General features: G+C 46.6%; 1 protein-coding gene across 1 annotated transcript in view; it reads left to right on the forward strand.

Moving 5' to 3' along the window:
* Positions 1-25093, forward strand: part of cmtm4 (CKLF-like MARVEL transmembrane domain containing 4) — an 83666-nt gene that overhangs the window by 52631 nt on the left and 5942 nt on the right. The window contains exon 2 of the mRNA XM_043706536.2: positions 7498-7674. Within this exon, the coding sequence (XP_043562471.2) occupies positions 7498-7674 (177 nt within the window). The remainder of the gene's footprint in view (positions 1-7497; positions 7675-25093) is intronic.

A 25093-nucleotide genomic window follows, 5' to 3' on the forward strand; every position in this document is an offset into this window, starting at 1 on the left:
GGAGTTAACACAGACTTGATGGATTGAATGGCCTCCCCCTGTGGTGTGAGGATGAAGAGTTTGTGGTTGAAAGAGAGTATTGTGTGTGTGTGTGTCCATTGCTACCTCACTTCTGGAGGACAGTCTCGTTACTCCTCTCTCAATCCTGTCCACTATTACTGTAGAAACATAGACAATAGGAGCAGGGGTCGGCCATTTAGCTCTGTATCAGCCTGCTCTGCCACCAGTATGATCATGGCCAATCATCCAATTCTGTCCCCTGTTCCCATTTTCTCCTCATATTTGTTTGATCCCTTTAATGCTAAATATTGTATCTTAGAGATGTACAGCATGAAAACAGACCCTTTGGTCCAACTCATCCATGCTGACCAGATATCCTAAATTAATCTCGTCCTATTTGCCAGCATTTGGCCCATATCCCTCTTAAACCCTTCCACCTCATATATCCATCGACGTACCTTTTGAATGCTGTAATTGTACCAGCCTCCACCACTTCCTCTGGCAGCTTATTCCATGCACGCATTACCCTCTGCGTGGAAAAAGTGGCCTCTTAGATCCCTTTTAAATCTTTCCCATTTCTCACCCTAAACCTATGCTGCCTTGTTTTGGACTGTCCTACCCTGGGAAAAGACTTTGGCTATTCACCCTATCCATGTCCCTCATAATTTGTGAGGTTCAACTCAGCTGGTCCTTATTACATTCATCACTTTTGGTGGGATCTTGCTGTGCAAGTTTCATACATTACAAAAGTGACGAACAACAAAATACTGTTTCATGTAGAGGTAGAGTCCTACAGCATGGAGACAGGCCCTTTGGCCTAAACTGGTCCATGCCGACCAAAATGTCCGCCCACGCTAACCCCATTTCCCTGCACTTGGCCCATATCCTTATAAGAGTCAAGATTAGAGTGGTGCTGGAAAGGCACAGCAGGTCAGGCAGCATCTGAGGAGCAGGAAAATCGACTTTTCGGGCAAAAGCCCTTCATCAGGAATGAAGGCAGGGAGCCTTCGGGGTGGAGAGGTAAATGGGAGGGGGTGGGGCTGGGGAGAAGGTAGCCAAGAGTACAATAGGTGGATGGAGGTGGGGACGAAGGTGATAGGTCAGAGAGGAGGGTGGAGTGGATAGGTGGAAAGGAAGATAGGCAGGTAGGACAGGTCATGAGGACAGTGCTGAGCTGGAAGGTTGGAGCTGGGGTAAGGTGGGTGAAGGGGAAATGAGGAAACTGGTGAAGTCCACATTGATGCCCTGGGGTTGAAGTGTTCCGAGGCGGAAGATGAGGCGTTCTTCCTCCAGACGTCGGGTGGTGAGGGAGCGGCGGTGGAGGAGGCCCAGGACCTGCATGTCCTCGGCAGAGTGGGAGGGGGAGTTGAAATGTTGGGCCACAGGGCGGTGAGGTTGATTGGTGCGGGTGTCCCAGAGATGTTCCCTAAAGCGCTCTGCGAGAAGGTGTCCAGTCTCCCCAATGTAGAGGAGACCTCATCGGGAGCAACTGATATAATAAATGACATTGGTGGATGTGGAAGGCTCCTTTGGGGCCTTGGATGAAGGTGAGGGGGGAGGTGTGGGTGCAGGTTTTGCAATTCCTGCGGTGGCAGGGGAGGGTGTCAGGATGGGAGGGTGGGTTGTTGGGGGGGTGTGGATCTGACGGAGGGAATGGTCTTTGCGGAAAGCTTATAATCCTTTCCTATCCAAATATTTGTCCAAATACCTTTTAAATGTTAATCTACCTGGCTCAACCATTTCCGCTAGCAGCTCATTCCATATGCGTACTGCGCTCTGTCTAAGAAGAAAGATGTTGTCCCTCAGGTTCCCTTTTATACTTTCCCCTCTAATCTTAAACTGACACACTCTAGTCCTTGATTCCCCAACCCTGGGAAAAAGACTGAGTGCGTTCACACTGAGTCCCTCTCGTGATATGATACATTTCTGTAAGGTCCCTCCTCGGACTCCTACACTTTTGGGGAAAAAAAAAGTCCTCGCTTGTCCAACCTCTCTCTATACCTCAGATCTTTGAGTCCAGGCAACACCCTTGTAAATTTCTTCTGCACTTTTTCCAGTTTAATAACCTCCTTCCCATAGCAAGGTGATTGGCTTGGAAGGTGCTCTGGTACATTCTAAGGTCATGGATGGTCCTGTGGGAAAAGAAGCTGTGAATTAATTTCTGCGCTTGCCTCATGGACTGTCATCAGTTGGTCTTTGATTCTGTAATTTGAGAGGGGTAAGTGAGGCAGCTACAGTCTAAGGTCTGTCGGGAGAGAAAGGGTGAAGGTTGAGGATTGAGAATGGGGGTGGACATGGAAAAGGATGGGTACATACCGAAGCTGGTCAGAGACATTCCCACAGGGACACTGGTTGGTTGCTGGATTGGTTGGTTGATTGTGACTGATCACCCAAGACCCTTCAGTTGTTATGGCTCTGGGAGAACTCCCTCTCTCGCACCTCCACTGCACTGGTCTCCAGGCACCTCCCAGTCCACCCTGAAACTGCATTTGGCTGGAAGCTTCTCCTAACAGGTGAGGGGAGTACTTTATTCACCAAGTCTGAGTATTCTACATTGCAGTTTCACAGCACCCGTATGCCTTGCCTTGTAGAATATTACTGTCACGGGGTCAGGGATTCTCCCCAAAACAATCTGACAACATTGCCAATTTTACTGATTTTCTTTCTCATTTGCGCTTCTAAGCCTTCATTCAAGCAGATCTGGACATCGCTGGCTGGGCCAGCGTTCATTGCCCATCCATAATTACCCTTGGGAGGTGATGGTAGTCATCTGCTGCAATCCCTAGGGTGCAGGGAGACCCACCATACTGTTACAGAGGAGATCTCGATACTGACCCAGCAGGGTAGTTCAAGGTCAGGACATTGTTTGTGGTTTACATTCTCGAGCGGTTTCAGTGCCGACTTGCATCATCTGATGTGCAGTCAGCTGCACAGATGGTCTGTAGGAGTCAGGTACGCCATAATGCAAATGTGCAGGAAATGTCACCTCTCTGAATCTGTCATTTAAAAACGTTCATCCACCTAAATCCCAGAAAAAAGAAAATAACTTGCACTTTGATAGCAGCTTGACTTGGGGATACATCATTGAACCCCTTGTTTTCTCCTCCTAAGTGTAGTCAATGTTGTACTGTAGGAAGCACATTGGTCAATTTAGGCACAGCAGGATCCCATGGAAACATGTGTAAAAAGATAAGTAGTTTTTGCTGATTTTGAGGGATAAATCTTTACCAGAAAACTGGGGCAGTGGGGGTGTGGAGAAAAGGGAGAATGAGGCCATTCAACCTTCAAGTCCGTGTTGGCGCTCTCTGCAGAGCAATCCAGTCGGTCCCACTCTCCATTCAATCCCTGTAACCCTGTGAGTTTATTTTGTTTGAGTCCCTGTCCAATTTCCGTTAGAAATCATTCGCTCTCTGCATGAGCAAGCCACCTGTGGGAAGTGTGTTCTAACTCATTGCCACTCACCACTATCAAACAACATCTTACAGACCGACATGCCGTGGAACGCAGTTGAGGGCAAAACATTGAATATTTTCAAGAAGGAGGTAGATGTAGTTAGGAGTCATGGAGATGTACAGCACGGAAACAGACCCTTGGTCCAACCCATCCATGCTGACCGGAAATCCAAACCTAATCTCGTCCCATTTGCCAGCATCTGGCCTATATCCCGCCAAACCCTTCCTATTCACATACTCATCCAGATGCCTTTTAAATGCTGTAATTGTACCAACCTCCTCCACTTCCTCTGGCAGCTCATTCCATACATGTACCACCCTCTGCGTGAAAAAGTTGCTCCTTAGGAGCCTTTTAAATCTTTCCCCTCTCACCCTAAACATATGCCCTATAGTTCTGGACTCCCCCAACACAGGGGAAAAAACCTTGTCTATTTATCTTATCCATGCCCCTCATGGATAAGATAAATAGACTTTTATAAATTTTTTTTAGATTCCCTACAATGCTGAAACGGGCTCTTTGGCCCAACCAGTCCACAGCGACTCTCCGAAGAGTAACCCATCCAGATCCAGTCCCCTACTCATTCACCTAACACCACGGGCAATTTAGCATAGCAAATTCACCTGACCTGCACATTTTTGAACTGTGGGAGGAAACCGGAGCACCCGGAGGAAACCCATGCAGACACTGGGGGGATGTGCAAACTCCACACAGACAGTTGCCCGAGGCGGGAATTGAACCCGGGTCCCTGGGGCTGCGAGGCAGCAGTGCTAACCGCAGAGCCACCATGCTGCCCCAATGTCAACCTCTATAAGGTCACCCCTCAGCTTCTGACGCTGCAGGGAAAACAGCCCCAGCCTGTTCAGCCTCTCCCTACAGCTCAAATCCTCCAACCCTGGCAACATCCTTGTAAATCTTCTCTGAATCTTTTCAAGTTTCACAACATCTTTCCGATAGGAAGGAGACCAGAATTGCATGCAATATTCCAAAAGTGGTCTAACCACTATCCTGTAAAGCTGCAACATGACCTCCCAACTCCTGTACTCAGTACTCTGACCAATAAAGGAAAGCATACCAAACACCTTCTTCACTATCCTATCTACCTGTGACTTCATTTTCAAGGAACAATGAACCTGCACTCCAAGGTCTCTTTGTTCAGCAACACTCCCAGGACCTTACCATTAACTGTATAGTCCTCCTCTGATTTGCCTTTCCAGAAAGCAACACCTCACATTTATCTAAATTAAACTCCATCTGCCACTCCTCAGCCCATTGGCCCATCTGATCAAGGTACCGTTGTAATCTAAGGAAACCTTTTTCACTGTCCACTACACCCCCGATTTTGGTGTCATCTGCAAACTTACTAACAATACCTCTAATGTTCACATCCAAATAATTTATATAAATGATGACAAGTAGTGGACCCAGCACCGCTCCTTGTGGCACTCCACTGGTCACAGGCCTCCAGTCTGAAAAACAATTCTCCACCACCACCCTCTGTCTTCTACCTTTGAGCCAGTTCTGTATCCGAATGGCTAGTTCTCCCTGTAATCTGTGAGATCTAACCTTGCTAACCAGTCTCCCATGAGGAATCTTGTTGAATGTCTTAATGAAGTCCATATAGATCATGCCTACCGCTCTGCCCTCATCAGTCTTGGGGCTAAAGAGATCACAGGATATGGGGAGAAAGTGGGAACAGGACACTATGTTGGATGATCAGCCATGATCCTATTGAATTTTTTTAAAAATAGAGAGCATATAAATAGAAAGCAGGAATCATCATCAGTGCTTCTCCCAGAGGCTCACTGAAGATTTTACTTAGGGTGACGAAACGTCTAGAAATGAACCTTCCAGCTCAGCGAGCAAACCTACATCCAGATCCCATTGAATGGCGGAGCAGACTCCTGTTGCTATTTTCTACATTCCCTTTAGTCCTAGGAGCTACATTTTTTGTTTTGGTTTCAACTATGTTCGGGGGGCGTGAATTCCATAGGCTCCCCACGGTCTGGATGAAGACATTTCTCTTCAGTCTCAATGATGATCTCTCAGACTCTGACTACTGATCACAGAGGGGATTGGAGAGGATGAGACGGTGGCCTATCATTGCTAACAACATCAACATGCTTCTGCCATTGTAAAGGCAGAGACCAAGACAGTGACCAGGAGCAAAGCAACGGTCAGGGTACATAATGGCAGGGGATGAGTTCGCCCTCAATTTGCAGAACATTTGATGGAGGGCAATGTTGTTAATGGGCTGACCAATTAGAGAAAAGCTTTCCCCATCCACAAATCGAAATGTTCAGCTCAGGAGTGGATTAGATTCTGTCAACAGCCAATGTGGGCAAGAGTCTTTGCTTCTGATTGGAAGAGCAATGAGAGATTCCCCAATGGGATCCCTTTGTCAGGGGCTCTGGGATCCAGTCAGGTTTGGAGATGGAGGTTCCAACTTGTGAGGGAGGAAGGGAGCTGTTAGAGTCATGGGGAGGGATAGAGGTGCAGAAGGGGAAGAGAAACAGGCTGCAAACTGGGCTGGTTGGGTGAGAAAGAGGCCCCAGGAGTCATTGGGAACAGAGTGAGACTGGAAGGGGGCTGACTGAGAGGGATGCAGCAACTGCATCTGGTGTTGGGGAGACTGAGGCTGCAAAAGGGAAAGAACTCTTTCAAACCTTTTGACAAAGGGCTACTTACTGGGAGCCAGGAATGGTTGAAATCATTGAGATTGAGTCCCTTGAAAATGAGTGTGGAATCTCTAGCTTAAGCCTGAAAGTGGGGGCAAATGTCATGGATGTTATCGTAATGAGCACAAAATTGTTAAATTTTAATTGAGGTTGATACCAGAGATGCATCACAGTGGCTCAGTGGTTAGCATGGCTGCCTTACAGCGGCAGGCATCCGGGTTCAATTATAGCTTCATACAACTGTCTGTGTGGTGTTAGCACATTCTCCCCGTGTCTGTGTGGGTTTCCTTCAGTTCCCTCCCACAGTCCAAACATGTGAAGGCTAGGGTGGATTGGCCGTGGGAAATAGGGTGGGTCTGGGTGGAATGCTCAACAGAAGGTTGGTGTGGACTCGATGGGCTGAATGGCCTGCTTTCACACTGTAGGGGTTCTTTTGAGTACAGTAACAAGGGTATTAACTTGGTAAAAGCTTTCAGATTTGCACACATGTTGGGAACATGGGAGATTAGATTAGATTAGATTACTTACAGTGTGGAAACAGGCCCTTCAGCCCAACAAGTCCACACCGACCCGCTGAAGCGCAACCCACCCACACCCCTACATTTACCCCTTACCTAACACTACGGGCAATTTAGCATGGCCAATTCACCTGACCTGCACATCTTTGGACTGTGGGAGGAAACCGGAGCACCCGGAGGAAACCCACGCAGACACGGGGAGAATGTGCAAACTCCACACAGTCAGTCACCTGAGGCGGGAATTGAACCCGGGTCTCTGGCGCTGTGAGGCAGCAGTGCTAACCACTGTGCCACCATGCCACCTCCAATAAGAGACAAATTTAACCACTAACCCATGACATTCAGTAATGTTACCATCATTGATTCCACCACATCCTGGTGTTTACCATTGATCAGAAACTGAACTGGAATAACCTTAAGAATACAGTAGTAACCACAAAGATGTTTAGGATGATTTGGTTTTTATGTTGGAGTGTCTCAGTTACTTTGGAAAATACAATATTATTGTTAACTTTCATGCAGTTGTCTTGTGCCAATTTAAATACAGTAGTCTTTAAGGAATATGTTCTGGCTTTAGGTTCATTTGGAGGATTGATCATTTTTGAGGGTATTGACGAATTCTTCTAATTCTGTTTCTGAGACATATCCCTTGTATCATCACAGATACATTACTGTGTGACTGCATTGCCTAAAAAAATAGTTTGTGAGAAATGTTGGAGGTGGCGGGGGGGAGGAGAGACACTAGAAAGCCAAAAAATAGCTCTCAGGGAGATCCCTTTGAGGCTGGCTGAGAATTATATTGATGCCTGGAGCAAAGTATTTTATTCTTAAAGTGTGTATTTTCCTTTCAGATTTTGGCACTAATAGCTTTCATCTGCATTGAGACGGTGAAGGAGTGTTTGCCATGTGGGGGTCTATACTTCTTTGAGTTTGTCAGCTGCACGGCATTTGTGGTGACTGGAGTTCTATTGCTGATGTTCAGTCTGAACCTTCACACAAAAGTACCGCAGATCAACTGGAACTTGACGGTAAGATTGGCAGAATTGAGGGGTTGCAGAGCATTGTACAGTGGTGCAGAACTGGAATCTTGAAGTGAGAGATTTGTTGCTGAACCTTTTTCATCTTGGATGTATCAGGACACATGCAAGAATGCCAAATTTCATGCTGTCACAACAGTAGGCTAAAGGGCACTGGTTGGCATGGGTGGGATGTTGCTGTGGAGAAAGTAAAGGGAACTGCAGGCTCTCCAAACTCCTGGATGATTCTGAAAAGGCAAAAGGCTTGAACCTATTCTTTTTATTTGCAGAGAATGAGTCCCTATGGAATAATGTATGTCATTTCTAACAAGCATGAATGAGCCTTGTTACAAACTTAATTCATTATCAAAAATTAGTGTAGTTATTTTAATTTACCTGTTTAATTTTTATCTGTTCAGATATGTTATGACACACTTTGTGAGTAAATAGGACTCGAACTCTGACCTTCTGCCCTAGTGGTTGGACCCTTGTAAAGGAGTGCATCTCCAGTCAAATAGTTCATCTATTAACCAGTCTCCTGATCTGCTGAGCTGTTTACTTGGCCCATCATTGCCATCCGGTGGGACAGTGGCTGTCCTGATGAGATCATGGTTTGCTGTGTGCCACATAAACTCTCGCAAACGGACCAAACACCATCCTGTTCAGATCTGTAATGTACTCCTGCTACCTCGCATTATCCTAGTAAGGCAAAGTGTATCAAACATTTGAACAGTTTAAGCAAGTGTTTCACCTAATCGCTGTACTTAGGAATGTGAGTGCATTTTTGTTTACTTGGCGGATGTTACCCTTGGTCCTAAAAACCAAAGGGAAAGTCCCTCAAATTTTCCAATGTACATACCATAACATGGAGCAATTGCTGAACCATCTGCAGTGTGCTAACAGCTACACTAACTCCCTGTTTAATATTGCTTTCTATCACTTTTATTTACGGCGATGATGATCACTCTACTTGAATCAGAAGCTCAGCGGGCTCAATCCTGAGCTCAGATTCTGAAATGGAGCAGTCTAATGAGCCCTCGTAAAAACTGAAAGCACTGCAGATGCTGGAAATCAGAAACAAAAACAGTAATTGCTGGAAAAGCTCAGCAGATCTGGCGGCATCTGTGTAGAGAAATTAGTTAATGTTTCGGATGCAATGATCCTCCTTTAGAACTCAGAGACCCCTTTACTTGGTGTGTGTTGAGAAATCTCTTAATGGGTTCGCCACAAACTGCCCACCACAAACCCGCTCCTCCTGGTCAGTGTACACGTTGGAATTCTACAGCTCCTGATTAGTATAAAATTGGCCTACGGCCTTGTAAAAAAAGAGAGCAAGTCTTTGGTTACTGTGTAGTCTTTATGCTGAAGCAAGAAGCATTGCTGTTATCATGTGAGTCATGAACCCTCCCTCTGTCCCACAAGCTTCCGATAACCCCGGGAAGGTGAGGTATCTCAGACAATTGAGTATCATGTGAAACTAGCTGTCTCATGCACTAGGAACACAAGTATTAGTTTGCATGGACAGGACACTGCCATCAAGGCAAAAACATATTTTAGGTGAAAGTGAGGACTGCAGATGCTGGAGATCGGAGTCAAGATTAGAGTGGTGCGGGAAAAGCACAGCAGGTCAGGTAGCATCCGAGGAGCAGGAAAATCGGCATTTCGGGTAGGATGAAGAGCTCATGCCTGAAACGTCGATTTTCCTGCTCCATGGATGCTGCCTGACCTGCTGTGCTTTTCCAGCCCTACTCTAATCAAAAACATATTTTACCTATCCCACATACATTAGTAATGTGGTGTATCGGTTTTAGTGCCTGTGTGGTGACAGGTAGGTAGGTCATATGTCCCAAAGACTGAAGCATTTGTATCAAGTGGCATGACCCTTTCAGCTGTTTACAACAGAGTGTACTGACTGTACTTGACCAGCCCATGCTTACAAAGCTCAGACCATGGAACATGCAGTTAGCTGCTCATTTGATAGGATAGCACTTGCTCTACAGGTTTGCTAAGATTTACACCAACAACCAGCTAAAGGTTATCAGCTAGGATTGCGGTGTAGCTCACTGATACTTGCTGGATGCTACATATTGATACACAAGGTCCTCTACAACAGGAAACTATCCACACATTGCATCTTTTTCAATGAAACGTTGTGCATTTGGTGTGGAGTGTCTTGACCAATCCGATTCTACTTGCCAGCCAATCAAAATGCCTTTTCTCATGATCACTTTTTGAAATTTTTCATTCTTGCTCCTGTCCTGATGAGTGCCAGGTGGAAAAAATAATGAACTGAGGTCATAACACATTTCAGTTACATTTGCCTGAAGTGATTACATTGATGGGCAGGGGTCCCACACTCTCTTTAAGAGAAACATGTTCAAACCTTGTACCTTGTTTGAATTACCTGGCTACTGTAGTCAGGCATAAGTGAGGGCTGCAGATGCTGGAGATCAGAGTCTGGATTAGAGTGGTGCTGGAAAAACACAGCAGGTCAGGCAGCATCCGAGGAGCAGGAACATCGACGTTTCAATGAAGGGCTTTTTTGCCCGAAATGTCGATTCTCCTGCTCCACGGATGCTGCCTGATCTGCTGTGCTTTTCCAGCACCACTCTAATCCTGGCTAATGTAGTTCCCCGTTGCTTTCTCCATGGCAACATCTCAGCCAATTGGGGTCAACTTGCCAACCAGTCAGCACCTTTTGTTTATTTTCCTGTAGTATAGACTGTTGTGATTATTTGAGGTTTGGCATTCTTGCAGGTGTCCTGAGCAGTGAAGGATTAAAAAGCTTCAACAGAATCTCCCTCTTTCCAGTGAGATTTATACCCTGTATTACCAAGCAATTTGATTTTAAAATGGTTCTCGAGATTGAGTTTGGCACAGCAGGTGAGATCCTCTGAAAGGAACAAAAGAGATCATGGCTGTGCAAAAACCTACTTATTTGTAATGAATGGTTAGTAAATTTCAAATGGTTCTGTTAAATTTATAACAGAGTGGAATATGGCTTCAAATCTCCATTTTATAAAATGGCTATCAGCACTGGGGAAGGTGCGAGAAATATTGTCACTGACAATACCTGAGCTGAGAGGTTCCAATTTTCAGAAAATGAGCAGGGAGGGCCTTTTTTTTTTAGCAGAAAGCTGAGACAGCTCTGACCTGATTAAGATCTGAAATGAGAAACAGAATGTACTCAGAAATACTCAGCAGGTCTGGCTACGTCTGTGGAGAAATCAAGATGGCAATTCATCTGAACTGGGCAAAAGAGCAGGGTTTTGAATGATTAATTCTGATCCTCCTTCTCCATAGATACAGCCAGGACCTGCTGAGTACTTGCAGTTTTTTTTTGTAAATTCCAAAGAAATGTCCTTACTTGGACACTGGTTAGGCAAGAATTATCAATATATTTCTAGGATAATTCTGTAAACACGAAGAAGGATATAACAATTGGGTGAGATGAAGAGAGTTGGGATGAGAGTCACTTTGAGCAGATATACCAACATAAATAATTTTGCCTTGCAGTCTCTGAACTGCTGAAAAAAGCCAAATTGGACAACTAATCTGTGCATTTATGCTAAAGCAAAGTGGTTTTCATTCTTGGTATTTGAAGTCAATGTTTATATTGGTATTAAAATAAGTTAATCTGAAATCCAAGTCATCATGTCATCAGGAGGATTTACTGTAATTTGTTTCATTACAATCATGCCCATTGTTGATATCATTGTGTAGGTGAAAGTGAGGACTGCAAATGCTAGAGATCAGAATCGAGAGTAGGGTGCTGGGAAAGCGCAGCAGGTCAGCCAGCATCCGAGGAGGAGGAAAATCGACATTTCGGGCAGGAGCCCTTCATCAGGAATGAGGCTGGAAGCCTTGGGGGTGGAGAGATAAATGGGAGGGGGTGGGGCTAGTGTGAAGGTAGTTGAGTGCAATAGGTGGATGGAGGATGGGGTAAAGGTGATAGGTCAGAGAGGAGGGTGGAACAGATAGGTGGGAAGGAAGATAGGCAGGTAGGACAGGTCATGAGGATGGTGCGGAGCTGAAAGATTGGAACTGGGGTAAGGTGGGGGGGGAAGGAAAAATGTGGAAACTGGTGAAATCCACATTGATGCCCTGGGGCTAAAGTGTTCCGAGGCGGAAGATGAGGCATTCTTCCTCCAGGCGTCGGGTGGTGAGGGAGCGATGGTGGAGGAGGCCTAGGACCTGCATATCCTCGGCAGAGTGGGAGGGGGAGTTGAAATGTTCGGCCACGGGGTGTGGAGTTGATTGGTGTGGGTGTCCTGGAGATGTTCCCTAAAGTGCTCTGCAAGAAGACGTCCAGTCTCCCCAATGTAGAGGAGACCGCATCGGGAGCAACTGATACATTGGTGGATGTGAAGGTGAAACTTTGATGGATGTGGAAGGCTCCTTTGGGGCCTTGGATGAAGGTGAGGGAGGAGGTGTGGGCGCAAGTTTTGCAATTCCTGCGGTGGCATGGGAAGGTGCCAGGAGGGGAGGGTGGGTGGCTGGGGGGCATGTACCTGACCAGGTAGTCACGGAGGGAACGGTCTTTGCGAAAAGTGGATAATGGATGGGGAGGGATATATATCCCTGGTGGTGGGGTCCATTTGTAGGTGGCAGAAATGGCGGAGGATGATGCAATGCTGGTGGGGTGTAAGGTGAGGACCAGGAGTGTTCTGTCCTTGTTACGGTTGGAGAGATGGGGTTTGAGGGCGGAGGTGCGGGATGTGGATGAGATGCATTGGAGGGCATCATCAACCACGTGGGAGGGGAAATTAAAGGAGGAGGCCATCTGGTATGTTCTGTGGTGAAACTGGTCGTCCTGGGAGCAGATGATCCTCACCTATCCCCTCTACCTTCCTCTCTGACCTATCACCTTTATCCCATCCTCCATCCACCTAATGCACTCTCAACTACCTTCACCCTAGCCCCTCCCTCTCCCATTTATCTTTCCAGCCTCATTCCTGATGAAGGGCTCCTGCCTGAAACGTCGATTATCGTGCTCCTCGGATGCTGCCTGACTTGTGCTTTTCCAGCACCACTCTAATCTTGACTCTAATTTCTAGCATCTGCAGTCCTCACTTTCACCTACCTGACGTCATTGTGTGTCTACCCTGTTATTTAGAATTGTCATTAGGGGCAGCTAGGGGTGGCATGGTGGCTCAGTGGTTAGCACTGCTGCCTCACAGTGCCAGGGACCCGGGTTCGATTCCAGCCTCGAGTGACTGCCTGTGTGGGGTTTGCACATTCTCCCTGTGTCTGCGTGAGTTTCCTCTGGATGCTCCAGTTTCTTCCCACAGTCGAAAGATATGCAGGTTAGGTGAATTGGCTGTGCTAAATTGCCCGTAGTGTTCAGGGATGTGTAGGCTAGGTGGATTAGTGAGGGGTAAATATGGGATAATAGGGTTAGGGAATGGATCTGGGTGGGTTACTCGTCGGAGGGTCGGTATGGACTTGTTGGGCCAAAAGCCTGTTTCCAATTTCCTATAATTGTAGGGATTCAATGATATTAACCACTTGATTTGGAGGTGAGGCCCTGACTAAGGAATCCACTTGCTCACAATTGTGGAACAGACTTTGACACAACAACAACAACACCTAGTGTTTATGTATTGCCTTCTTGGTTGAAGAGTTAAACTTCGTGAAAGCTCTTGTGGTAGTGTACCTATCTCTGAGCCAGGACACCCAGTTTCGGGTCCCACCTTCTCCTGAAGTGTGTCATAATGTTTCTGAACAGGGTGCCAAAATATTAATAAAGAAACATATTTAGGGAAGAAGTGGAGAGGTTTAAGGTTGCAGTTCTGTAAATTGGAATTTGGCCAGCTGAAGGTATGTTTGTCATGGATTATAAGACAAGAAAATAAGGAAGAGCAGAAGTAAGCCATTCAGTCCATTGAGTGCGCTCTGTTATTCAACAAGATCATTGGCAATTTGCCCAAGACCACACCCCCTCTTGTGCCAGCTCAGCATAGCCCTCCACTCCTTGATTATTTCCAAAATCTATCTCTTCTTTAAACACTCCATGATCTCACAGCACAACTCTTTTGGGATAGAAGAAATTGCTGTTTTCAATCAACGTCCCTTTATTCTGTAATTATATACCCCTTAGTCTGAGATTTCCTGACTAGTGGAAACATCCTCAACATCTATCTCAACAAGCCCCCTCAGAATCTTTGTTTCAATAAGGTAATGAAATGGAGTGATTAGAATTGAGGATTCTGGAGATGCTAGAGTTGGAGAAAGTTGTAGTGATGGAGGGGATTACAGCAGTAGAGTTTACAAAGAACATGGGGCAACTTCATCAGGATTCCTGATGAAGGGCTCATGCCCGAAACGCGATTCTCCTGCTCCTCGGATTCTGTCTGATCTGCTGTGCTTTTCCAGCACCACACACTCGACTCTGATCTCCAGCATCTGCAGTCCTCATCTTCACCTATAACCTGGTGTTGTGTGACCTCTGACCTTGTCCACCCCAGTCCAACACCAGCACTTCTACATCAAAGCCCCTTTAAAAATCTTGAATGTTTCGGTGAGGTCAGTTCTCAATCTTCTAATCTGCAGTGAGTTCAGGCCCAATCTAGTCAACCTCTCCTTGTAAAGAAATCCTTCCATACCAGGCATTGGCCTAGGGATCCTTCCTCAGACTGCCTCCTAAGGTAAGTATATCTTTCCTTTGACAAAAGCCCCAAACCAGTTCACCATATTCCAGCTGTGGTCTGACTGGTGCCTTGTACAATTTTGGCACAATCTCCCTATTTTTATGCTCAGTTCCCTTTGAGGCCCAAGACCAAGGGTATTGACGGGGTGAATGTGGAATGAATATTTCCTCATGGGAGAATATAATTGGGGGTCACTATTTGAAAATAAATAGTTGCCTGTTTATGACAAAAATGAGATTTTTTTTCCTGAGTTGAGAGCCTTTGGAACTCTCTTTCTGAAAACCACGATTTGGAGATGCTGGTGTTAGACTGGGGTGTACAAAGTTTAAAAACCACACAACACCAGGTTATAGTCCAACAGGTTCAATTGGAAGCACTAGCTTTCGGAGTGTTGCTCCTTCATCAGGTGACTATCACCTGATGAAGGAGCGTCGCTCCGAAAGCTAGTGCTTCCAATTAAACCTATTGGACTATAACCTGGTGTTGGATTTTTAACTTCCTGAAAACCGTGATAGAAGCCAAGACCTTAAATAGGTTTAGGGCAGGGATGAGTAGGTTCTCCACAAGAAGGTGAAAGTACAGTTTTAACCATTTAATTTTTGTTTCTCAGCTCATGTACAGCAAAACAGAATATTAATTTATTGTCACTTGCATTTTACAAAAGAAAATGAGAAGTGTTTAAGTCACCATCCCATAGTGCCATTTTAATACAGAAATTATATATTAAAAAAATCATCCCACCATTTGCACACCTCTTCCCTATTCTGTACACTCAAATATTGATTCCACTCACCCAGTCCACCCCAGTCTCACACAATGTACACTCATGTATTCTATCCCATTACATTTCTCCTCTGCCAGAGGAATTCATTTCTCTGTGTTAACCCTGTTATGACATGAAATGTTTCAAATGCTTCACCCCACAGTCCTCTAAACATGAGGGAAAAGAAACTGAGTTTCAGCTATTTGACCCCATTACCCCTTTATTACAACTATATCCTCAGCCTGAGATGGAACGTGAATTACAGAGGGCCAAGGGATTATTGTGTAGATGTGTTCATCAATGTCAATCGATAAAGGAACAAGAGAGACCAATCGGCCCCTTGAACCCATCCTTCTATTGAGTGAGATTGAGGGTGATCTGCAGTCAGGGGTAAATGTAGGATAATAGGGTAGGGGAATGAGTCTAGGTGGGTTACTCTTCAGAGGGGTCAGTATGGACTTGTTGGGCCGAAGGGCCTGTTTCCTCACTGCAGATATTCTATTCTATAAAAAAAACCCTGCTTTTATCCATCAACATTGAAAGGCCAAAATCCAAAAACCTGGCCTTAAAATTAACAAATGACTGTGTGCATAATGTTCAGCGCCATTCGTGATTGTTAGATACTGAAACAGTCCATACTCAAATCCAGCAAGACCTGGGCAATACCTAGGTTTGGATGCCCCACTATCAACATCCTGAGGGTTACCATTGACCAAAACCTCAACTGGTCTCACTGCATAATCACAGGTCAGAGGCTGGGAATACTGCAGTGAGTAACTCGCCTCCTGTCTCCCCAAAGCCTGTCCACCATCTACAAGGCACAAGTCAGGAGTGTGATGGAATACTCCCCACTTACCCGGATGGGGGCAGCTACAACAAACACTCCAGAAGCTTGACTCCCATCTCGGACAAAGCAGCCCGCTTGATTGGCACCACATCCACAGGCATCCACTCCCTCCGCCATCGACACTCAGTTGCAGCAATGTATAGTATCTAGAAGATATATTGCAGAAATTCACCAAAGCTCCTTGGATTACCCCTTCCTTAAGGGCATTGTGGGTCTACCTACAGCACACAGACTGCAGCGGTTCAAGAAGGCAGCTCACCCCGACCTTCTCGAGGGGCAACTAATGATGGGCAGTAAATGCTGGCCCAGCCAGCAATGCTCACACCCCATGAGTGAATTTTTAAGTATTCCTAAACAGAAGTATTTTATTTTAATCCACTTCAGATATTCCCCTCTTACTGTACTGGAAATGTAAATTAACTCCCCCTTCAACCTTCCAGATACCAGGGAATACAAACCTCTCAATTTAAGCCTCAGTGCTGGTATCGTTCTGGTGAATCTGCACAGCACTTTTCTAAAGCCAGGATATTCTCCCTGAACATTTGTGGCCTGTAATATTTGCAGTGATGAACTGCGTTACCTAACCAGAGCTTTTGTACAGCTGAAACATGACTATGCCCTCGTATTTTGATCCTCTCGATATAAAGGCCAGCATTCCATCCGTCTTTTTAGTTTGATTTATTTTCTGTACCTATCCTAAGATATTTTCATGATCTGTGCTTTAGCACCCCAGCTCTCTGTAGCCTCCCAGTGTTTGTATTTTTCACGATTTAGAAAGTCTCCATTTAGATTGACCCCATGATTGTCTACATTAATATCCACTTGTGGTTTCTCTGATTAATTTTATACTTTATCCCATAACATTGTTGGCATTTCACCCTTCCATCTGCAATGTTTATCATCTTTCTTTGAGGACATGGGCAGATTTGGAGTTTTGTCCCATTGTCCAAGTCATTGTGGGCGGCACGGTGGCGCAGTGGTTAGCACTGCTGCCTCACAGCGCCAGAGACCCGGGTTCAATTCCCGACTCAGGCGACTGACTGTGTGGAGTTTGCACATTCTCCCCGTGTCTGCGTGGGTTTCCTCCGGGTGCTCCGGTTTCCTCCCACAGTCACAAAGATGTGCGGGTCAGGTGAATTGGCCATGCTAAATTGCCCGTAGTGTTAGGTTAAAGGGGTAAATGTAGGGGTATGGGTGCGCTTCGGCGGGTCGGTGTGGACTTGTTGGGCCGAAGGGCCTGTTTCCACACTGTAAGTAATCTAATCTAATCATTATGAAACCTGGTAAATAACTAGGGCAGAGACCATTCCAGAATACTGCTGGTTACACTCTGCCAGTTGGAGAAGCTGCGATTGGTCTAGGGTCAGGATTAGGATCTGGGTTAACCCTAACCTGATCATCCACACCCTGTCTCTCAGCCATTAGTGGATATGGGGCTGCTTCACTATCTGAGGAGCTGAGCAGTTTGGTTAATACCTAACTGCATTAGTCAGTAACTTCTCAAATATTTGAACCCAGCTATTCAGGAGAAACTGTTATCGTGATGCCCATTTAGAAGATAATGACGAAACCCTTTGTTCAATATTGATGGCTTTACAATGAAAACGTTTCAACATATTAGTGGGCGGCACGGTGGCACAGTGGTTAGCACTGCTGCCTCGCAGCGCCAGAGACCCGGGTTCAATTCCCGCCTCAGGCGACTGACTGTGTGGAGTTTGCACGTTCTCCCCGTGTCTGCGTGGGTTTCCTCCGGGTGCTCCGGTTTCCTCCCGCAATCCAAAGATGTGCAGGTCAGGTGAATTGGTCATGCTAAATTGCCCGTAGTGTTAGGTAAGGGGTAAATGTAGGGGTATGGGTGGGTTACGCTTCGGCGGGTCGGTGTGGACTTGTTGGGCCGAAGGGCCTGTTTCCACACTGTAATGTAATCTAATATTAAGGCCATCCAGACCTTTCCTGATTCTATTTCCTGTTTATCAGACAAAGCACGCATTCAGATCAAGCCTTTAAAATGATAATGAGATTTATGCGAGAGTAGAGGGAGAGAATATAGTTCCATCTGTTTGGGGTTAGAGGGTGTTTAAAATAAAAGAGGAAGGAATCCAGGGGCACAGGTTAAAGCCCTGGCGATCTGGGATCAAATCGCACCATTGCTGCTGGCAATAAATACATCTGGAATGAGAAACTAATCTCTGCAATAGTGAGTTTGAAAACATTGTTGTAAAAACCCATCTGGTTCACGAATAGAATCCCTACAGTGTGGGAACAGGCCCTTCAGCCCAACAAGTCCACACCGACTCTCCGAAGAGTATCCCACCCAAACCTATTCCTCATTACTCTACATTTTACCCCTGACTAATGCACCTAACCTACCCATCCCTGAACACTATGGGAAATTTAGCATGGGCAGTCCATCTAACCTGCACATCTTTGGATTGTGGGAGGAAACGGGAGGAAACCCACACAGACACTGGGAGAATGTGCAAACTCCACACAGATAGTCCGGGTTCGATTCCACCTGAGGCTGGAATCGAACCCGGGTCCCTGGTGCTGTGAGGCAACAGTGCTAACCACTGAGCCACCGTGTTCCCCCAATGCTCCAGACCCACAGCAATGAGGCTGTCCCTTAACTGTCCTCTTGGCAATTAGGGATGGGCAATAAATGCTGGTCTTGCCTTGGAAATAATCAACTGGTTGCTTAGCCAGCATGAGGGAGGGAAGGTGGGGGTGAGTAGTTTGGGTTGGGCTGGTTGGGTGGGGGTGGCAGAGGGTGCATGAGGAGGGCTTGTTGAACCTGATTTTCGAATGGTTCCCTCATGCCGTTCATGATTTCGGAGAGGTTGTATAGCACCAACTCTGAAAACTTGGCTCCCCAGCCTACCCTTGTATTCAAACCAGCAAGGGCTCAGGAATGCTGGTGGAGACTTGTGACCGGAAAGCACCCCCCCCCCCCCCAACCCTTAACTAGAGCCTGTGGAGACAGAAATCCCAAGCTGGGGATTCTGGGATCAGGATCTGTTACCATTTTCAGTAAGCTCCCATGTTGACCTGATTCTGCAAAAATCTCAGCCCATGTCTGTGTCTTCCACACCTCTGCCCCCAGTGGTTAAAGTATTTCCTGTGTTCACACTCCCTGCTCACTGATACTCAGTGTGGGTTCCACCACCCTGCTCCAGACGTTGGCTCGAACAAGGACATGAGCTGAATTCCAGAGGGGAGGTGAGAATGACAGCCTTTGATGTCAAGGCTGCATTTGACTGAGTGGCATCAAGGAGCCCTAGCAAAACAGGAGTCAAGGGGCAAACTCTCTAGTGGTTGGAGATATACCTGACATGTAGGAAGATGGTTGTGGTTGTTGGAGGTCAGTCACCTCAGCTCCAGGTTCATCTCTGCAGGAGTCTCTCAGGGCAGTGACTTAGTCCCAACCATCTTCAGCTGCTTCATCGATGACCTTCCCTCCATCAGAAGGCCAGAAGTTTGGATGTTCACTGATTGTGCAGTCAGTGCCATTCACAATTCCTCAGATACTGAAGCAGTCCATGTCCAAATACAACAAGGTCTGGACAATATCCACACTTCAGGTGACAAGTGGCAAGTAACATTCGCACCACACAAAATGCCAGGCAATGACTATCTCCAATAAGAGACAAACTAACCACTGTGCCATGCCACCATTGAACCTCCCCCACCCCCTCCCCTGGCACTATCAACATCCTGGGAGGTCATCATTGACCAGAAATCAAATGGACTTGCCATATAAGCACAGTGGCTACAAGATTAGGTCAGAGGCTGGGAATACTGCATGAAATAGCTCACCCCTGACTCCCCAAAGCCTGTCCACCATCTACAAGGCACAAGTCAGGAGTGCGATGGAATACTCCTCACTTGCCCTGGATGGGTGCAGCTCCAACAACATTCAAGCAGCTCAACACCATCCAGAACAAAGCAGCCCGCTTGATTGGCACCACATCCACAAATATCTACTCCCTCCACCACTGATGCTCAGTAGCAGCAGTGTGTACCATCTACAAGATGCTCTGCAGAAATTCACCAAAGATCCTCAGACAGCACCTTCCAAACCCATGACCACTTCCACCTAGAAGGGTAAGGGTAGCAGGTACATGGGAGCATCAGCCTCTAAGTTCCACTCCAAGGCACTCACCACCCTGATGTGGAAATATACAGCCCTCAGTGCAACAGGAGCATACCCTGATTTCTGCTGTTCTTTGAGCTGAGCTGAGGTGAGACCAGATTCTCAAGCACAAATGTTGCTGGACTAGGTTTAAGGACATGTTCCTATGGGTCCCTTTTAAAGTAAACCACAAGAATGTCAGCAATTCCATTTGGAAGGTTTCATCAAAATGTGGTTATGTTTTTATGTTGAAGCAAATTCCAGATGTATTTTGCTGCACACATTTTGAACTCTGTGTGCGTCTGCTGTCCATGTGCCTCCTGGATTTCCGTCTCTGCCTTTACATTTTCTGCAACGCATTTTTCAGCATCTGATTATTGAGACTCTTCAGCCCCTTTTGAAAACAGTCTCTCCAGCATCCCAAAGCCACCCAGAGTCTCCCTTTGTAATGTTCAGTGATTTTGGAGACCTGGCCTAATCACACACTGAATTGAAACGTCTGATTCCTTTTTGGCCTCCGTCCCAGGCACTCTTTGTGGAAAGACTTTAGGTTCTCACTGTTCACTACATTTTGGAGGCTGAATTCCCTCCCTGCCCAGTGACTGCTGAGTCAGAGTAATACCGAAAAGAGGAGTAGACCATTCAGCCCTTTGAACCTGCTCAGCCATTCATTAGGATCGAGGCTGATCATCCAACTCAGTCCCCTGCTCCCACTTTCTCCCAAGAACTATACCTAACATCTTCTTGCGAACATTCAATGTTTTTATCTCAATTGCCTTCTGTGGCAGAGATTGAAACTTTATTGCTGGAACAGCACAGCAGGTCAGGCAGCATCCAGGGAACAGGAGATTCGACGTTTCGGGCACAGGCCCTTCTCCGAAACGTCGAATCTCCTGTTCCCTGGATGCTGCCTGACCTGCTGTGCTGTTCCAGCAATAAAGTTTCAACTTTGATCTCCAGCATCTGCAGACCTCACTTTCTCCTCTTCTGTGGCAGAGAGTTCCACAGACTCGCCACTCTCTGGGTGAATAAATTGCTCGTCTCCATCTGAAATGGGCTACCCGGTATCTTTAGACTGTTCTGAACTCCCCCAATCATTATCCAGCATCCCCACCACCCTCGAGCCTCATTCCTGTAATCTCCAGTGAATATAGTCTCACTTCATACATCTGTCCTGCCATCCCAGGAATCAGTCTGGGAAACCTTTGCTGTGTTCCTTCCATCCTGAGGTAGCAAGACCAAAACTACACAATAGTCCAGGTATGGTCTCCCCAATGCCCTGTCTAATTCCAGTAACACACCCCTCCTCCTGTTCTCTAATCCTCTCTCTATGGAGGCCAACCTAGCAGTTGTTGCTGTCACCACTTGCTAGATGTCATGTTGATGTTGTGCAGTAATTGATGAGGTCTCTTCTGGAGCACTGTGTCCAGTTCTGGCCGTCCTGCTATAGGAAGGATACTACTAAACCAGAGGGGGTTCAGAAAAGATCTACCAGGATGGTGCTGGGAATGGTGGATATGAGCTATAAAAGTAATAGGCTGGGACCTTTTTTTACAGGAGCATAGGAGGTTGAGGTCTGATCTGATTGAGGTTTATAAAACCCTGAGGGGCATATATAAGGTGAATAGCAAAGGTCTTTTCTCCAGGGTAGAGGAGCTCGGAACGAGAGGGCATACTTTTCAGGTGAGAGGAGAAAGATTTAAAGACACCGGGGCAATTTTGTTTTAATGGTATGAACTGCCAGATAAGATGCTGGATGTGGGTACAGTAACAACATTTAAAAGGTATTTGGATAAGTATATGAATAGGAAAGGTTTAATGTGATACAGGATTAGTGGTGCTAGCACCACTAATCCAGAATCTGGTTTCCAGCATCTGCAGTCATTGTTTTTACCCACCTTAATGTGATACTGGCCAAGTGCAGGCAGGGGGGGCTAGTTTAGTTTGGAAACATGGTTTGCATGGGCTGGTTGAACTGAAGGGTCTGGATCTGCGCTGTATGCCTCTGCGACTCTATGGCTTCCTGCTTACATTCAGATACTGGTGTACAAGGACAGCCAGGTCTCGTTGCACCTCCTCCTTTTCCTTATTCAGAGAATCATCTCCCTTGTTCTGTTTGGTGTGAAATCTGTTCTCTTGTGTTATCCGCTATGATCTCAGGACTGTTCATGGGAGCCTGCTGTGCATCAGTCAGCTGTTGCATTTCTCTACATTATAAGGGCCATGCATTGAAAGTAGTTAACTGGATTTTGATGAGCCATCTTGAAGATGAGGAAGGTCCTTTTTGTGTCTGTGATAGTGCAGTACTCCCTCATTCAATCTGTACTTTGTGCACAGATCCCTGCAAAGGTGTTTTAACCCAGAGGAGAGAGCACGACTCACTGAGTCTGGGTTCATGCTGCCTGGGGCTATAGCTCTTGGAAGTAGAGCCAGAGTGTTAGACGGGTAGTTCTTTGCGAATTTGAACTCCTTCATAATTCTACTATCTGTACCCTGTCTTGCACCAACTCCTATTCACCCACCCATCCACCCACTGGCTCCTAGACCCACAGACCCTCTGCTTTAGACCTCTTCACCCTATTTTCAGATTGCTCCATTGTCTTGCCCCTCCCCGCCTCAGCTGAAGTACTGCAACCCTCTGAAATCCCAGCTCTCCTGTTGGCCATGTCTGATTTTTCTGTGCTCAGTCAGTGTACAAGACCCTTGTTCAGCCTCAGCTGGAATGTCAAGTACAGTTGTTGGTGGCACATTGTTGGAAATATGTGATGGATTGCAGAAGTGATTGACAAGAATAATTTAGATTAGATTTTTTTTTAGATTTTAGATTTAGATTACATTACAGTGTGGAAACAGGCCCTTCGGCCCAACAAGTCCACACCGACCCGCCAAAGCGCAACCCACCCATACCCCTACATTTGCCCCTTACCTAACACTAGCATGGCCAATTCACCTGACCTGCACATCTTTGGACTGTGGGAGGAAACCGGAGCACGCAGACACGGGGAGAACATGCAAACTCCACACAGTCAGTCGCCTGAGGCGGGAATTGAACCCGGGTCTCTGGCGCTGTGAGGCAGCAGTGCTAACCACTGTGCCACCATGCTGCCCAGAATGGTTCCAGCAATGTGAAACTTCAGTGATGAGGATAGATTGAAGACATTGGGATTGTTCTCCCTGGAAAGAGATTTGATAGAGGCATTCACAACTATGATCAGGCTGGACAGAGTACTGTAGATGGGGAAATTTATTCCCACTTGTAAAAGGAACAAGGGGGCGTGAATTTAAAGTGATGGCAAAAGAATTGAAGGTAATATAAGGAAAAACATTTTCACCCAGTGAGTAGTTTGGGTCGAGAATGCTGGGCATGGAAAGGTGGTGCAGGCTGGTTCAATGCAGGTATTCAAAAGGGAATTGTTTTTATCCAAATGATGATCCAATGTGTAAGGGTTTGGGGGTAGGGGCGAGAAGGAAGCTGGCACTAGGTAATGCTGCTCATTTGATGAGATGGAGAAGGCACGATGGGCTGAGTGGCACCTTTCTACACTAACAATTCTGTGATACTGTTGGGGCTTGTGTTACCCCATTCTCTGGAGTTCCTGAAGGTGACATCCATCAATGTTTTACCTGCACTTTCACACATGTCACTTATTGTACCCGTTGGTCCCGATGCGGTCCCCTCTACATCGGGAGACTGGATGCCTCCTAGCAGAGTGCTTCAGAGAACATCTCCGGGACACCTGCACCAACCAATCCCACTGCCCTGTGGCTGAACATTTCAACTTCCCCTCCCACTTTGCCGAGAACATGTGGGTCCTGGGCCTCCTCCATTGCCACTCCCTCACCACGCGATGCCTGGAGGAAGAACGCCTCATCTTCCACCTTGGGACCTGTGGGCATCAACGGTTTCTTCATTCCCCCCCCCCCCCCCCAGCTCCAACCTTCCAGCTCAGCACCATCCTCATGACCTGTCCCATCTATCAATCCACCTTCCCACCTATCCACTCCACCCTCCTCTCTGACCTATCACCCTTACCCCACCTCCACCTTTACCGCATCTCTCGGGTACCTTCTCCCCACCCCACCCTCCTCCCATTTATCTCTCTACCCCGGAGGCTCCCTGCCTCATTCCTGATGAAGGGCTTTTGCCCAAAACGTCGATTCTTCTGCTCCTTAGATGCTGCCTGACCTGCTGTGCTTTACCAGCACCACTCTCTTGACTGATCTCCAGCGTCTGCAATCCTCACTTTCTCCTAAGGTCAAACCAGATATGTGACTGAGAAGAAGCAATCCAATCCAAGAGAGCAGCCTCTAAATTTTTTATTTTTAAAATATTTTAATGTTATCATTTTAAAAATATACTTTATTCATAAATAATCTCTATATAGACATAGCCAAAAATGGAGTTGCATTCTGTACACTTTAATATCGAGTAAACAAACAAACATTGGACTTTGACAAATCCACAAAACCAAAGACCTCTCTTCTACGTAGAAAACTAATATTGACATTTATTTGAGACACTGGGGTCTGTTTAGTTATTGGACCTTCCCATTTCCCTTCAGCAGGAAGAGCTCTGATGGTGGTCTTTCCCCACTGTGCCTCGGCTGCGGCTGCTCTGAACTTTAGTGTGTCCCTCAGCACGTAGCCCTGACCTTGGAGTGTGTCAGTCTGTAACACTGGGTCAGGGTCAACTCCTTGCTCTGTAACACCAACAAGTTTCGGGCAGACCAAAGAGCGTCTTTCACTGAGCTGATGGTCCTTCCGGTGCAGTCGATGTTTGGCTCGGTGCGTCCCGGGGAACAGATGGTAGAGCAGAGTCCCGCGTCACGGAGCTGCTCAGGACAAACCTCAACACAACCCACTGCATCTTCCCCCAGGCTTCCTTTACAAAGGCACATTCCCAGGAGGAGATGTGTGTTAGCCTTTGAGGGCAGTGTGCGGTGGTGCAGATTGGTGCAAACACCCAATACTCAGGAAAGCCCACAGATCCCTGAATGGAAATAGGCAGGACTATTTCTGAGACAGTTATGACACTGGTACTG

Source organism: Chiloscyllium plagiosum, unplaced genomic scaffold (genome assembly GCF_037043375.1).
Source record: "Chiloscyllium plagiosum isolate Xiang-an unplaced genomic scaffold, Cpla_swu_hap1 HiC_scaffold_17, whole genome shotgun sequence".
Classification (NCBI taxonomy): Eukaryota; Metazoa; Chordata; class Chondrichthyes; order Orectolobiformes; family Hemiscylliidae; genus Chiloscyllium; species Chiloscyllium plagiosum.